We start from the raw sequence: 16,393 nt of genomic DNA on the forward strand, positions 1-16,393 counted from the left end.
AATATTGCTCAGTACTTAAGTGTATAATTACACTGTAACAAGGACACCTTAAAATAAAGTGTAACCAAAATAACTATTGTATATTAATATATTGTGAAATGTTTTTTTTTTTTTCTGTAATAGCAAAGCTGAATTTAGCTAGTTTACTAGCTAACCAGCTAATGAGCTTGTTTTCAGTGACACATGATACTTCAAAAATCTTTTGAATTGGTATTAAAAAACGTATTAGTATAAATGTTATTAAAAAATATTTTGCTATATTATAAATGTATGTACTGTCACTTTTAATCAATTTAATGCATCTGTGGTAAACAAAAGTATTAATTTTCATACTTTTTTACTTTTTTGAATGCTAGTGTAAATATAACTCATACAAGTTTGGAATGACATGAGGTGGAATAAATGATGGCAGAAGTTTCATTTTTGTGTGAACTATCCCTTTAAAGATTGAACACTTGAAATGTTTTTACACAAAAACATCAGGAAAGACACATATATATATGTGACCCTGAACCACAAACCCAGTCTTAAATCGCTGGGGTATATTCGTAGCAATAGCCAACAATACATTGTATGGGTCAAAATTATTGATTTTCCTTTTATGCCAACAATCATTAGGATATTAAGTAAAGTTCATGTTCCATGAAGATATTTTGTAAATTTCCTACCGTAAATATATCAAAACTATCAAAAACTTTATTTTTGATTAGTATTATGCATTGCTAAAATCTTCATTTGGACAATATTAAAGGCGATTTTCTCAGTATTTAGATTTTTTTAAACCCTCAAATAGATTTTCAAATAGTTCAAATAGCCAAATATTGTCCTATGCTAACAAACCATACCTGAATGGAAAGCTAATTTATTCAGCTTTCAGATTATGTATAAATCTCAACTGACACTTAAGACTGGTTTTGTGGTCCAGGGTCACATATCTGCATAACACAGAGACATAATTAAGAAATTTAACACGCATAAGCCTTAACTAGGTCTCCAAATGGACCTTTTAAAAGGAAGCCTTTTAATGATAATTGTCTCTTGCATTGTGTTTCACTTTAATAGCACCAAATTAGATATCAGTAAAACTCATTGTGGCAACTTCCTATACTATTAAAGTTGCATAGTACATTAAAATTCAGATGCAGAATTTGCATGCTGTTGCCACAGGCAATAAATCTAACACCAGGCCATTTTAGCCCTCGGAGCAGCCCACCCTCTCATAAAATACAATATGGCCACTCAGCGTGACCTTGGCTCTGGTTGCCAAAAAGCCTTCTGTGCTGTTAAAGCCCAAGAGAAGCCCAGCCCTGGACCCTCTCCAGATCCAAATATCACTGAGAGAGAGGCAGAGAGAGAGACGGACAGAAGGCCACATGCACAGTACAGCCACTACATACAATCAATAAACCATTTGTGTGCAGTTATGTGAACATAAAAACAACATGATTAAAGTAAGAGCATCTTCTAAGTGTGCCTGTTTACTGATCTAGAGCAGTGTGATGCAGAAAGTGCAGTCGCTCAACGGGAGGAGCGTATCGGTGAGAGTTTAGCGGACATTAATCTGTTAGGATGTAAAGTAAGTGTGTCACTAGTGAACCTTAGGGTGGAAGTATATGAATCTTTTATTGCTTCTTGGGAACAGGACTGGAACAATAAGAGGAAGAATGGAATGCTAAATATATCCATATCGGTGCGAGTCAGCATCAGACTGAACATATCTAAAACAAACTAACTACAGAAAACTAAATAAACTGCTGAAATAATACAGACCTGATGGCAGAACACAATGTGGGTATGATCAGAATTACAAACAAAAATAAAAATATAAGTCATATATATCTATACAATGTATAGTAGACCAGTTTTTTTATGCATGCGTATACTGCATACTACTTAAAAAAAAACATACATATACGTTACAAATACATAATTTCACAGTAGAGCAAAAACATATATTCAACATTTTAATCTACTGTTTTGTAAAATATATCAACAGTTTGATCAAATAATTATACATGAAAAAATAAAATCCAATTTATATTACTTCTGTAGCATACTGCACATTTGGCTTGTGTTTCTTCATAAAAATTCTAAAAAAAAAAATTAAATAAATAAATAAATAAATAAATAAATAAATAAATAAATAAATAAATAATGAAGGACATCTTTCTATATATATTTATTATAAAATTACATTATAATAATTTTATTAAATATTATAAAATAAAATAAAAATTATATAATTATTAAAAATATAATACAATTATAATATAATATAATATAAAAATTGTAAACATTATAACTAGGACATCATCTACATTGTGAGGTTATGTATTTGAAACATTTATGCATACTGCATAGTATTAATATTTAAAACTAGTATGCAGAATATAATATAATATAATAAGTATTACATCACAGAAAGCAGTACCACTATTCAACTCCAAACATATTCACATCTTCTTTACAGATTACATAGATATATCCTTACAGATGTATCCTTATTATTTATGCTCTAAATAATAAAACAATCAAGTAAATAAATGAAAGCATGGTGGTGTATACACTGGCGGCAGTGCTTTCATCTTTAGATTAAATCTCATCAGCTCATGTGATAATAGTCTAGGCGTCAGATTCCAACTTCCCCCTGAGCGCGGTGCTGTTCTGACTAGCCATTACAAACATCAAATGGGCTTTATTCATAGAGCATAAATATCTCTCGCACTGACTCAATACTTCAAAGTCTCGTCCGCCCACTCGGAGGTGAAAGCGCTGCCTTGTTTGACCCAGCAGACGGCCTCCTCCGCCACACAGCTACTGGTTCCAGAGCAACAATTTGTGCCGACTGCAATTTCACCATCATTGCAAAAGTGAGTGTCTGGATTCCAGCCGCGGAATAAGAACGTGAGCTTTTTGAGAAGAGTTCTAACGGGTTGTTTGGCTTTGAGTTATATGGACACATGCACACAGACACACTCCCAGCCACAGGCCAGTGTCATGTCTTAAGAGTGGCTCAAGGACAAACAGGAAGTTGCTTCATTCTTAATGCATGCCTTTTTAAAGTAGTAGCCCTGCCTGGATGCTTCTTACCCAACATGCACCTGGGCATCATGTCCTCTTGCAGGTAAAAACTGTTAATGTGTGCTTCTTTCATTACGTAATGCAGAAAAGCTCATTCTTAACACCAGCCTGTTTAAGTCTAAACGGGGATGTATTTCCTGTCCTCGAAGGGTTTTTTACGCACTCAATTGCTGCGTATAATTAGGAAGCTGTAATGAAAGTGTGCAGCAGGAGGATGAAAGGTGTGATTTGTTACCAGGATTGGAGTCTTTTCAGCTGATTCAAGCACGTCCCAAATTCACACCGAGATGCAATTTATGGGCTTGATAAAACTCAGCTTATGACTTGTTTCTTGCTGCATAAACTGCACACTAAACACTTCATTTGCTCTTAAATGTCCCCGTGGTTGGCTGCGATAAAGCCTGAAAAGAGGGGAAAAAAAGAAAAGAGGGCCTTGGTTTTGAACTTCGGCCAAGCAAGCGAGTGTTTAAGCAAGGAAAGAAAGGAACGAGGGACTTGAAAGTGGTGCATCCGGTTAAAATTGGAGTTTGTGGTTGAGTGAGTTGAGCTGAATGCTCTTCTGTAAATAGACATGTGACTTTGTGGAAAGGCTGTGTCGTACTAGACAAGCGTTGTAGCTCTGATGGGGGAGAAGGTTCTATCAGGCTCAATATCATTTATTCATGATGATTTTCATCATGGAAGGTCTCTCTCAGTGTGTCGGGGTGTGTGTACCTGTGTGTGTGTGTGTGTGTATATAGGCCACATTTCCTGAGGTTTTGGTCCGTGTTTTGAAACAAACTCATGGCTGGTTGCAACTGCATTTCTAAGTGGCCCATGACATTTGCTGGCCCCAACCCAATCCCCCCCAAAAATAAATAAGAAAAATAGTAAAATCATGTTTTATATAGTCTAGTCTATAATATATATTAAATATGTAATTTTACATAAAAATAAATAATCAGTAATAGTCAATTACTCAAAAACAACTCGAAATATAAAACATCAATACTCATATATAAGTTCAAAAAGTTCTTCATGGCTGATCCAAGATCAGTTCTGTGAAGCACATCCTTTTCCGTGACTGAGCTACTAAGGAGAAGCTCAAGAAGCAAGGAGCCACGTCAAGGCCAGCTTCAAGTGCCTGACTTTCCTCCACATTCATTTGATGCTGAACCCTCAGCTTTCACTGAGGACTTAAGCCTCATTAATATTAATAAGTCTTTAGAGGAGGGATAGAGTGCTGCTTAATAGAAGCGTTAATCATTCATGACTGTCATTTTCTTGTAGGCAGATCTCGCTAATGTCTATGTATTTGCACAAATCAGCTTACGAATGTCTATATTCAGACAAAAACACAGAAAATAACATAACTAAATTAAGAACAGAAGACAATCGTGAAACGACTGCTCTAAAGGACATTTTTCCACTACGATTAGTTAGTGAGACTGAGAGAAGAGAAAATGGAAATGAACAACTCGGAGAGAATAGATTAAAAATGGATGAATTAAAAATATTCATACTAATTTGCTTTGAAGGAACTGCTCCACTGCTTTGTAATGTGGTCTTGGCAATTGCATGTGTCTGAAACACGAAATGTAGGGCTCGATTTTCATTGGGGGTTGTAAAAAGGTTTTGGGTCTTCAACCTTTAATCAGGGACACTATATATTATATAAATACTACATATTTCATAAAATTGAGTGCTGTGTTTTAAGACTGGCTTATATGAGCATACACATAGTAGCATATTAATGTCTTTGCATACTTTGTTATGATACTTGCATTGCAAAGCCATTAAAATAATCAATATTGATGTAGAGAGCCATATACTGTAAGTGTAGTACTAATATATTTTTATTTTACATTTTTTATGACAGAGGGATGATTAAACATTTAGCATTTACAGTAAGTTAATTTCTTAACTTCAGATTTAGTAAACAAAATCTAGTATTTTTAGACATATAAAGACATTTTGAGTATTTAAAATAAAAAATAAACTTAAAAAATAAAATAAAATAAAAAACACAAATACACCCCCCCCCCCCACGAATTTACACACACACAAAGAATAGAATGTGTATGTTTCAATACACCAAAAATGCTATGTCTAACACTCTCCGTCAACAAAAAAACAGAAGCTGTTCATAACCTTAATTTACCCATTCATCCTAAATGAAAACAGACAACAGGAAGTCATAACCCTTACTTTTTAATTGGTTGGTGTGCACATGGGGCAACAGCTTGTGATATGCAGACTGCAAACAGCCACATGAATCAATGAATTCCATGAATCAGGTAGTTTAAACACAGAGCATTGGTGCGTTACCTAAACTAATTAAACACCATGTCTTCCCTCAGTCTCCCAGCAGACACACACACATGCACACCTCTCACAATATGCCACCAACATTCCAATATTGTGTTAATTACAAGAAAACGTGAGATATTGGCAGCTACAATGAGTATGATTGACGATGAGAGTGGCAGAGAAGCTGAGAGAGAGAGACATTACTCACGATACACATAGCTCACCTTTCTCTGAGAGTCTATGAATAGCAGCATCAATAAAAAACTCAGTAAGACTACAGAGTAGAAACATGAGCTGATGGAGACTCTTCCACACAACTCTTGTGTATGTGTGTGTTCATTTGTCTGAGTTATGAATGATGTTGAATACAGATTTGTATTGTGTACTTTCATCAGAAAAGCATTTTTTAATCAAATGTATAAAAGTTTATGTTAAAGGTTTATGCATTAAAAAGTTAATAAATGAAATTATATATACATGCGCACACACACACACACACACACACACACACACACACACACACACACACACACACACACACACACACACACACACACACACACACACATGCATATAATTATACAGATCCCTGGAACACTTCACTCTGTTTGGTCAGTTGTGGCATTCAGTATTTAAATATTTTTGGAAAATGGCCAGCTGACTGTACATGACCTCTTAGATATATTTCTGTCATATGTGCCCTAAATGAAATCAAGTATCACAGAAAAACAGAATGAGTCCTGTATAGTACATGTGACCCACCTCAGTGATTCGAGGGTTGGTGCACTTGACGTTCGTGCTGGCGAGGTGAAGCCAGCGGCTGGTGTAGGGGTTGGACATGGGACAGTGCTGGCGGAGGGTACAGCGGCCCTCCATACTGCACCAACCACACTGGAACTTCCTCTCGGCCTTCAAACACACGCCGCAGCTGTCCCTCTGAGCGCCACACTTATACAGGTGCACTGTGGGATACATGTGGAAATTAGTAAAGTGTTTTTAAATGAATGCTGCAATAAGGATTTTATTTGGTGTAAAAGTTTTTATAAAGTTTTCTGACTTAGGATGACCTATCTGACAGTTTAGTAGAGCTATTGATCATAAACGTATGAAGAATGATGAAATCTTGAAGCTCAGCACAACTGTGATGCTTCAGAGGTTTTGCTGAGTATGAGAAAAGTAGCTTCAGACTTTCTTTTCTTTTTTTTTTTTTTTTAAACATGGAATGAATAATAATCAGTCCAATCAATCACCTCAAATATTATTAAGGGCGGAATGATTCTGGGAGGATTAGACAGGTTATAGAGTTAACACATTCTTTTGGTTTAAAACCACATTATTACCTTTGATGTTCTCAGGATTGTCAATGATGAAGTTTCCATTCCACACCACTGAGAAATCCACCGGCAGCTCACTGATCCTCATCCCTTCATACAGATACTGCAGAGAGATGGAAAGAGCTTGCAACGTTTTCCTGACAGTGCAAATGCTGAGATAATGCAAAGTTTATGAAATTTTTTATTGGATTTAGTCTTTGCCTGTGTCAATTATTGATTACAACATGCAGCCAAAAAGTGAACTAATAAACGGCAAAGTACACAAGCAAATAACACGAGAGAGAAAAAGAGAGCAAAAGAGAGATAGTTTGACTGTATTAGTGCTCTTATTGAGTTACTCCAGACTTGCATCATCAGTCTGAGGAATAAGGAAGACTTTCAACACTCCTATTTTCTACAGCTTGGACACTGAGCTCTAATTGCCTTCATCTCTACTTACATTGTGTGTGTGTGTGTTCATTTGAAAAATAATAACTGAAAGAGAGTGAAAGGTGGAGGTAGAAATGCAAAATAGACCTTGGCTGTGCTCATTTCACGATTCTGTGCAATATAACATCACAAACAGGTAACCAGTGTTTACTTACTAGCTAAAAACTGTGCTTTTCTGGAACTAGGTTAAGATCAAATTGAAACATTAATTGCTCTCTTTCATAGCTTAGATTGTAGTAGACACATTTAATGCACTGTAAGTATTCCCTTTGTTTTTCCTTAGGAGAAACAAATGAGGCAAATGCTGCTGTACAGTAAGAGTATAGTGTTTTAAAATAATGTAAACAGTGTAGCTCAGATTGTTAAGGTTTAGAAAGAATCCAAAGACTTAATATCTTGGCAAATATGAGCTTGATTTGAGACTTTAGATCTCTTCTGAAACTCAGGATCTTTTTCTCACAGCATGTAGCTGCAAAACCAATCTGTCAAGATTGAAGATTGAAAAATTTTAGGAGAAATTAGTAAGGTAATGCCGAGATCTTGAAGTTTCAATTATACACTAGATGCTGTATCCTAGCAAATCTGAGCACAGTTTGACACACAGCTGAGATCTCTTATGAAACTCTTCTCGTTCTCATGAGAGAAAAGCAGAAGACTTAAAGATAAGTCTCAGTTTGTTTTCAATAAAATCTTATTGATGTCTAAGAGAAATAACTGAGATTTCATTATGATTTTTGCCATGCAAACCCAAACACATACCGAGCTGTTCTGGCACTGCACACTGGAGCTGTTGAATCTGAGCGCCGTGACTCTGTGACTGACTCCTTGTATGTGTAACACACACTCGTAGCCACGCTGACCCGACTGAGGTTGTGGAAGGTTCCGGGCTTTCAGTGTGATGGGCTTCACCTCCCCTGCCGGGATCAGGATCTCCTCAGAGCGGACCAGTTGAGGACAGTCCTAAAGAAGCGAGAGGTGAACAGGTAATAAAGACAAACACTTGCAACCGCATAAAATCCTAAACCATCCGATTAGAGAACATGAAATCTGAATTGATAGAGCCTAATAGAAACATACAGTGTATAAAGAAAGGCACACACTTCAGCTTCACACATGCTCCCCATGCTCACATACACACACAGCACAACCTTAGGTGCTCTTTAAAAGCACGTTGATGTGTTACTCTCTAAAAGCTGTGTGTGGAGATGATGTACACTAGTAGGTCAGCCTCTGAGAGGCATCCCTAAGTAAGACAAGAAACATGGAAACAGCTCTACATAAGCAGGCAAGCACATTGCAGGCAAATAAAATAAAATAAAGTACAACTTACTTTGTTCAACAAACCTATCTATATATATGTGTGTGTGTGTGTGTGTGTGTGTGTGTGTGTGTGTGTGTGTATATATATATATATATATATATATATTTAGCTAACTTCTAGGACAGCAATTTTCTCCCTAAAGTATAAGGTTAAAAAAACACAAAGATATACAAATATACACTTACACACATGCAAACCTGAACACACGAAAATGCAAATGCACATGTACACACACACACACACACCATGAGTGATGGTGCACCGTAAGGATTTTTTGCTTGTGTAAGTGTGTGTGTTTATTTTGTGCATATGCCTGTGTGTGAATAAGTGGGAAGTCTGTGTGTGCTGTGAGGGAGAATATTCTGGATATCGACTGCTAATTGCTCGCTGTGAGAGGGTGAGCAAGTGTGTTTACCACCTGACAGGGTGTAATGTAGCACATTGATCAGCTGAACACCTGCAAATGCACACATACACACACGCTCTCTAGTGAGGTGACCGTCTACTTCACACACACTTTTCAGCAGCTATTATTGGAAGCTCTTCCCCAGAGGTTTGTGATCCTGTAGATTTGCTACTGAGAGACTCTAACCTCAACACACAGTGTGTGTTTGTATGTGTACCTCTGAGGCGTTGACGCGGCCCTCCTGGAAAGAGCAGCTGGAGGGGTCGTGAGTGCAGAGGTTTCTGTACTTGCACCAGTGGCAGCGGAAGGAACTGGTCACACAGGAAAGACACCTAAACAGATGGAAAGAGTGCGCGCGTGCGCAAGAGAGATAGAATAAAGTATTACTACCACTCACATGAAGTCCCTGATTTATGATCCAAAGCCCTTTTTTTGAGGGTACTGTGAAAGTAGTCAGCATAAAACGTAGCTCTGGGTTTTAGATTAGCAATGGGGAGCAGGTTGTGCCTTTGAGACCAGCACTGCTGTGTCCTTGACCTTTGCGGCTTAATGCTGAATAAATTAAAAGTGTGCTGCGGAAATTTGCATGTGCCGTTGGATAGCACTGTGCCACTGAAACCCTCATACAGATGTACTGCGGCTCTGCAAAGGTTAGAACTCAGACTTACAATTATCACTCTAGAACTGAGACATACAGACTTTAATAAGACATAGTCATGCCGTGACATATGATTTGCATTAGGTCTATATTGTCTGTGAGTGAGACAGTGGACTGCCTGAGTGAATACGGAATGATCTTGGCAATCTAATTCTAATTGCAATAATTGTGATGCAATGTATTATAATAGTTGACAGAAGTAATTGTGTTTTAAAGTCCTTCTAAAAAAAGAAGTCTAGTCTATAGGTCAAATGGATATTTGGCAGAGAGTCATTTACAGCAGTACAAGTCCAGTGCTGCTAAACAAAAAAAAAAAAAAAAAGTTTTGCTTTTTATGATATCAATAACTTGTATTAACTGTAGCCCTAAAAGGCACAAAAAAATTAAGTTAAATAAAAATTAAGGTTACTGTATCAGGTGTCCTTGATACAGTGTTTATTATACATTTAAGTACTGATCAATATTAATCAACTGCATGTACTTACTCTATGGTTAGGGTTAGGATTAGAGTTCGGTTTAGAGTTACTTGCATGTAATTATGCATAATTTATTGTTATTATAATAGTAAGTACATTTAACATGTAACAACCACACCTTAAATAAGGTGTTACCAAAAATAAAATAAATAATACAATTAAATTAAAACATATATTTACAGAAAAGTATAATATTATATATCAATTGTAATATTTATATCTTGCAAGTATAATGCTATATTTATATTATTCTGAATATTGGAAAAAGTTGAATATCTGAGACAACTGTTGAAGATTAACATATACATATCTTATATAAAAGTGTGCACCAAAAACATTTTGTATTATTTACAGAACGTATGACTCTGATTTCAACATCTGAATAACAACAAAAAGCCAAGACAGTAGAAAATACTTTGTGTTTTTTCACTACAAAACTCTTTAAACTGGTTTAGAACAATCAAATTAATTTTTAATTAAACATGAATCATTAAAATGGTATTTCAAACTCATGTAAAGGCATTATCAGTCAACTTAAGCGAAAATGGCAATTATTTAATTTACTGATACAGACAAGTGTTTGAAAGCACAGCTGTTTTTCTTTTCTTTTTTTTGGTTGTTATTCAGCGATTCACGGTACGTTAATTGCGAGCACCATCTCACGGGAGCAACATGAGGTTAAGTGTTTCATTTAAGGCCTAAATTTAGATAAACCAGGGTTGTGATCCCTGTATCGCTTCACTTCCTGTGCACCATCTCTATTTGGCTGTATAATCAGTATTCCAATATGCAGCGGGCAAACCATGAGAGAACACGGCCATACAGTACGAGCATGTGTGTTTGCATGTATCTGTGTGCATGCCTTCAGTGGAAAGCTTTCTATTCATCATCTATATGCAGATGAGCACAGCTTACGAGAACGAGCACATCCAGAATCCATAATACCAACACATTCCAATAAAACACTTACATCAGTCCTTCCAGTTGAGAAGTAAAGCCATGATAGAGCGAGCAGGCCTTGTTCTATTTGCAGAGGATGTTGAGGAATCTTGGAGATGTAAACCTTTAAAGCACTTTGGCATCCAAGAGTTTGTGTTTTCTGCTTGATCGCTAAACTATGCTAAAATATTCATCAGAGCCGGCTTGCCATTGGGCCATTGGGTTCAGATGGGCCAATCCAATTGGCCAGGCGAGATTCGTATATATATTATATAAACGCAATATACCATGGTGTAGTTAATCACTATATTGGGAACTCTAGATAAATTAGAGCATTTTACAGCATTTGAAGTGAAAGGGAGTGTGGGAGGAAAACCGTGCCAAAAACTGAGCCAGGTTGAACACACAAGGAGGGGCCATTCTGCCTCAGACTACCCATAATCCCCGGTGGCACTGGCACAGAAGGCCAACGGAGCTCGGTGTGAGGTCTTTCACACGCAAGAGGTGCGTGTTCAAAGGGATTGGATACAGAGAGTTTGTTTGATTAGTTCCAGATCTGTCAGATGCTCGGGCGACACGGCCATGAGAGAGCGAGGAAGCGATGGGAACGGGGAGGGGGCGAGTCTTTCGGCACCAGCCAATCAGCACCCTCGGAAGCTACCTCTTCCTGAGCCTTTTAGAAAGCTTCCAGCTACTACAGGGCTCTGTGATCTCCTGCATTGAGCAGCATCTGTTCTCAGCAGAAGGCACGCTTATGAGATGTGGTTACGAACACACACGAGAGGCTACGAATATACGCTAAAACACACATAAACATGCACACGAGGGGAGTTTGGAGGCGCGGCGTGAAAAACAAAGACACAAAGCTTGCTCAGACACATGCGGTTGTTTATCAGCGGGCCTCCTAGAGAGTAGAGATGCAGTGGAACTTGCTTCTCTCTGATCTGCCATCACAGCAGATGAAGTGGAATTGAACTGTGACAGACAGCGATGCCTCCAGCCGGAGCGCCAAACCCACAGCACACTTAGATTCAGCAATTCAGACATCTCAGCCTCTACACTTGAGAAATGTCAAGCAATCAGCCGGCATTTGCCATAATGGATGCTTTTTATAGCCACGAGGCCCTCGCCAGTCACGGGAAAGTGCAGCCTGGAAGGGACGTGACACTGGCGTCCTGCAAAAAACGATTTAGAGAGTTCAAACTCGCTGCGAGAATCTGGTGCAGGCTTGATAAACTCTTTGAATATTATCAAACGCCCGTGGGCCCGAAATATAACGTTTTTCCGTGTTGTGTAACACTTTTGAAACATTCACAGCGTGTGGAGTGAGCTGGCTGAGTGCTGTGACACAACGCTAATACTCTACGACACAGGAAGTGAGAGAAATATCAGCAGGGTTTCGTATGTGGGATGAATACATCATAAAGACAAATATCACAGCAATGTGCCCCCATATGGCATGACACATCATACATCTCATGATGCATCAGAAAAAGATTTCCGATTGAGTCGTAGTGCTGAACAACATTCGCTAAACAAGAGTTATGCAATCAAAAACAACAAGTGTCAAACAATTTAACCAAAGACTATTTCTTTTCTAAAGTCACATTCCTAGACTTTTTGTGACAGATTCTCTTGTGAATGCTGATCCAAGAAAATAAAAGTTATATTATATTATAAAAGTTATATTAATCCTAATTATAATTTTGAATAAAACAACTTGCTCTTCCTCTAAAAAACATTCCCTTTCTGTTGATGTTACAGCCTGTATGGTCTATGAGACAATGTTAACTAGGAGCCAAATAGCTATTTACGTAAGCACAGTTTTAGCAAACTTGCATTTAGTGTTTTGTTTAAATGCCAATGAAACACTTTTTCTATAATTCCTTAAATTTTCACTTCATTTAAAAAAATAGCTTAGCTACACTATCAATCAAAAGTTTGGGAAAGAAAATGAAATCCAGGACGCACTAACTTAATAGAAAAATGGCATTAGACACATTTACAATGTTACAAAATATTTTCTATTCTATTCTTTTGAACTTTGTATTCATCAAAGGATTTTGAAAAAAAACTGTATGAGGGTTTTTATCGTATTTGGATCAAATAAATGCCGCTGTAGTAGTGAGCATAAAAACAAAAAGCTTCCCAACCCCAAAACTTTGAACGGCAGTGTATCAAAAAGTGCAATAAAAATAGAACCATAAAATCATAAAATGACAAGAAATGTTCTAGGACTCTGAAATCTGAGATTTATCAGAGACATGAGAGATTCTTGATGTATTTTCTCAAAAGAAAAACCTGTAAAGATGGACATTTGAGCCTTTTTTGCTCAATTTAACCCGTCAAGGAGAAATGATTGAGAAATTAATGAGTTCTCACATGCAATTTTTCTTAGCTCTGGAAATGAGTTAAATGAAGTGTGTGTATACTCACAGCTGGTGCACGCTGCAGTTGTAGAACTTCACCTCTGTGCTAATTAGCATCTGACCCGTTTCCTTCGAGTTCAGTCTGAGCTCGACACCCGACCAGTCTGAAAAGAGAGCAAGAGAGTAAGAGATGAGAACATTTCTGTCACATTGCATTCTGTTGTGTTTGGTTTGCCACCCTTTTTTCAGCTTGCTTCATGCTCAAGCTGTCTTCTGATTAATACTTGGCATTCCTCGCATCATATTCTCACAGTCAAGCGGCGCCTCGAGCAGCTCTGCAGTGCGTGGCATCCAAACCGATATGAGTGCTTTTTTTTTTTGGTGGAGACATGCTATTGTCACACAGAACACAGCTGAGCCCTGCTGTTAATGTGAAACAGGCCCGCGGGCGGCAGCGTCGATGTAATGGCGGAGGAGCGGCTGGCAGCGCCTCAGAACACCAGCTAGGCCAATCCCGTTTGGCAGGGTGGCTGCGTGGAGAATGCCGATCGGCGTTCAGACCAAACGCTCGTGCTCGATAAGCGGCCAGCTCTTCATACTCAAATAAGCACGAGCTCCGTCCCAAACAGGCAGCGATTCAGCTAGCATACAGTGCGTGGGAGTCAGCCGTGACCCGAAAGCACCACTTCCTCTCCTCTTCCCTCCTTCGCACCTGTTTCCGCGCCTCGTAACAGGGATGAATGGACTGAAGGGTAAAAGTTGGTTTTTTAAACATGTTTTTGGCACATATGCCAAGGACAATAACTGGAATGCAATTCCCAAACGCCCAACCGTCTCATGCCTTGCAGCTACTGGAAATAAACTAGGAAAAGAATTTGTCCCACCACTCAATAAGCGGGTATTTCCACACATGATCGATGCTCATATGTTCCTATCGAGCCCAATTTAGTCAAGAGAGATGCGGCAAATATGAGGCACCGGGGGATTAGATGACATTTACCTGAGGGAGGCCACTGATTGGATAATGCTCCCCCCAACAAGAGCACAGGGTTGTGGGTAAACAGAGCTGTCATTTACTGTGAGCTGGGAGGGGATTATTGTGATTCAGATAATCACAACCAACTTCTGCTGCATATGCGGCCATCTGCTTCCCAACAGAGGTTAGACGGAAAGCACATGTAGGAATTTGCCCGCAGACGAATGTTAGCTTTTAAAAAATCAGTGTCATCTTGCTGTATAAGCGTTGCCAACAAAGTGAATACTTAAACGATACCTCTTTAGTTACATATACAGTTACACCATGCAGTTTTTCACGGAACTGGATCCTCTTCTTTTGGTTTCCCACACTGTGAACCGATCCCCGATTAAATTCATAACCACAGAAGACTCTAAACCCGATTGTTGATCAGCGTTCAGGAAGAACTCCCTCTCTGGAGCTATTATGGGTAGGGAGAGGGCAGAGGGTTTGTCACCTGTAATGGGCGTAAGTGTGTCTGAGAGCACGCCTGTAGTCCTGGGGCCGACCCGGGGTCGGTGTAGGCTCATTAGAGCCGTGGTTGTACGTGGCCAGTGGGATCGATGGTGCGGCTCGAGTGTGAGAGCATGAATGAAGCTCTCATTAGGAAGCGAGGCTGCTGGGTACACTAGGGAGGGTCTATTAATAGAGCATCTATACAAAAGAATAGAGATCACCTCCCTGGGGGGAACAGGTAGACGGATGTATAAAGAAAAAACAAAAGAGATGCCAATTGATAGGGAAAGTTGAGTACATGGAGAGCAAGAGATATAAGGAGTTAATCTATGGGGGTATAAAATAGTGTGGCAATATGGAGATTTAGTTTGAATAGTCTAGTTTGAATAAATACCTTGATCTGTGGGGATGATGGGAACATCTTTAGCAGCGGGAGAAGTGCAGAGAATCTGATTCCCATCCACTCTGCCCTCAACCTCTGTCAGGTTCCCGAAGGAGCATGTGATTCCAGCAGAAAGATCCGGAACATCTGTCACTTTCACCAGCAGCTAGACGGAGGAAAGAGATCAGATTAGAACAGGAGTTTTCATAAGGATTCGGTAATTTACTTGATGTAACAAAATTAATGTTAAAAAAACAAACACAAAACACAAAACAAAACAAAACAAAACAAAAAACAAAACAAAAAACAAAACACAAAACATAAAACATAAAACATAAAACAAAATCAGGATTACTTTATTCTAAGAATCATAGTTTTGTTTCACTTCAGGTTTCTCTATGGCTTAAAAAATATTTATCTAGATATAGATATAAAATATAGACATTAGTTCAAATAAACAAAATTTTTATTTGGAAACCCCTGGAAATGGGGTCACAGGAATATCGACTAAAATTAATTTCATTTTTTTGTATTAATTTATATTATTTTATATTTCTATTATCATTACAGATACTTTATTAGTTTTATTATTGTAAATAATTATAAAAAATATAGTTATATGCACTTTACAATACATTACATTTTATTAATACATTATTTTAATGAACTGACATTAATATTTTATTTTATCATGTTAATATTATTAGTATATTAAAAGTACTTTATGATTTATAATTATTTTATTGTACTAAGAATTTATTTTATAATGTACATATATAAAAAAAAATACATATAGAAAAACATAGAGAGTGGGTGAGATGAGTTCTCGAACGGAAACCACTGTCTACATGTCTGAACCACGAGTGCTCTGAAAAAAGCAATTTATTTCTGATCAAATAAACTCTTCTTCTCACATGGGCAAAGTTCATTCTGCAGCACGCACAAGATGGTCTCACACAACATAAACTCCAGCCATCATTACAGACTTAACCTTATAAAGACTCCTGCTCAAAGAGGGCATTTACCAATCCATCCGTTCTTCCTCTATCTTTGAACTACATCTCCTGCATTTCACACCAATGCTCTCGAACATCTTCTCAAAGCACACATAGCCCTCTGAAGTCATTCTCTGGGGGACCGGTGACACACAGGATGGAGCTCACAAGCTATAAATACACACATTTCACATGCAGGCTGGTCTTCTCGCCACTGAAGGAGAGGACAATTATTGCTATGAC

At 38.0% G+C, this 16,393-nt stretch overlaps 1 protein-coding gene across 3 annotated transcripts in view; it reads right to left on the reverse strand.

Annotated features, from left to right (window-relative positions):
• Positions 1-16,393, reverse strand: part of LOC109103473 (plexin-A2) — a 201,994-nt gene that overhangs the window by 52,109 nt on the left and 133,492 nt on the right. For all 3 annotated transcript variants that reach the window (XM_042750415.1, XM_042750414.1, XM_042750416.1), the window contains 6 exons: positions 15,168-15,321; positions 13,370-13,466; positions 9,078-9,192; positions 7,893-8,093; positions 6,711-6,807; positions 6,133-6,332 (listed from right to left, as the gene is read on the reverse strand). In XM_042750415.1, the coding sequence (XP_042606349.1) occupies positions 6,133-6,332; positions 6,711-6,807; positions 7,893-8,093; positions 9,078-9,192; positions 13,370-13,466; positions 15,168-15,321 (864 nt within the window). The remainder of the gene's footprint in view (positions 1-6,132; positions 6,333-6,710; positions 6,808-7,892; positions 8,094-9,077; positions 9,193-13,369; positions 13,467-15,167; positions 15,322-16,393) is intronic.

Source organism: Cyprinus carpio, chromosome B23, assembly GCF_018340385.1.
Source record: "Cyprinus carpio isolate SPL01 chromosome B23, ASM1834038v1, whole genome shotgun sequence".
In the NCBI taxonomy this organism is placed as follows: Eukaryota; Metazoa; Chordata; class Actinopteri; order Cypriniformes; family Cyprinidae; genus Cyprinus; species Cyprinus carpio.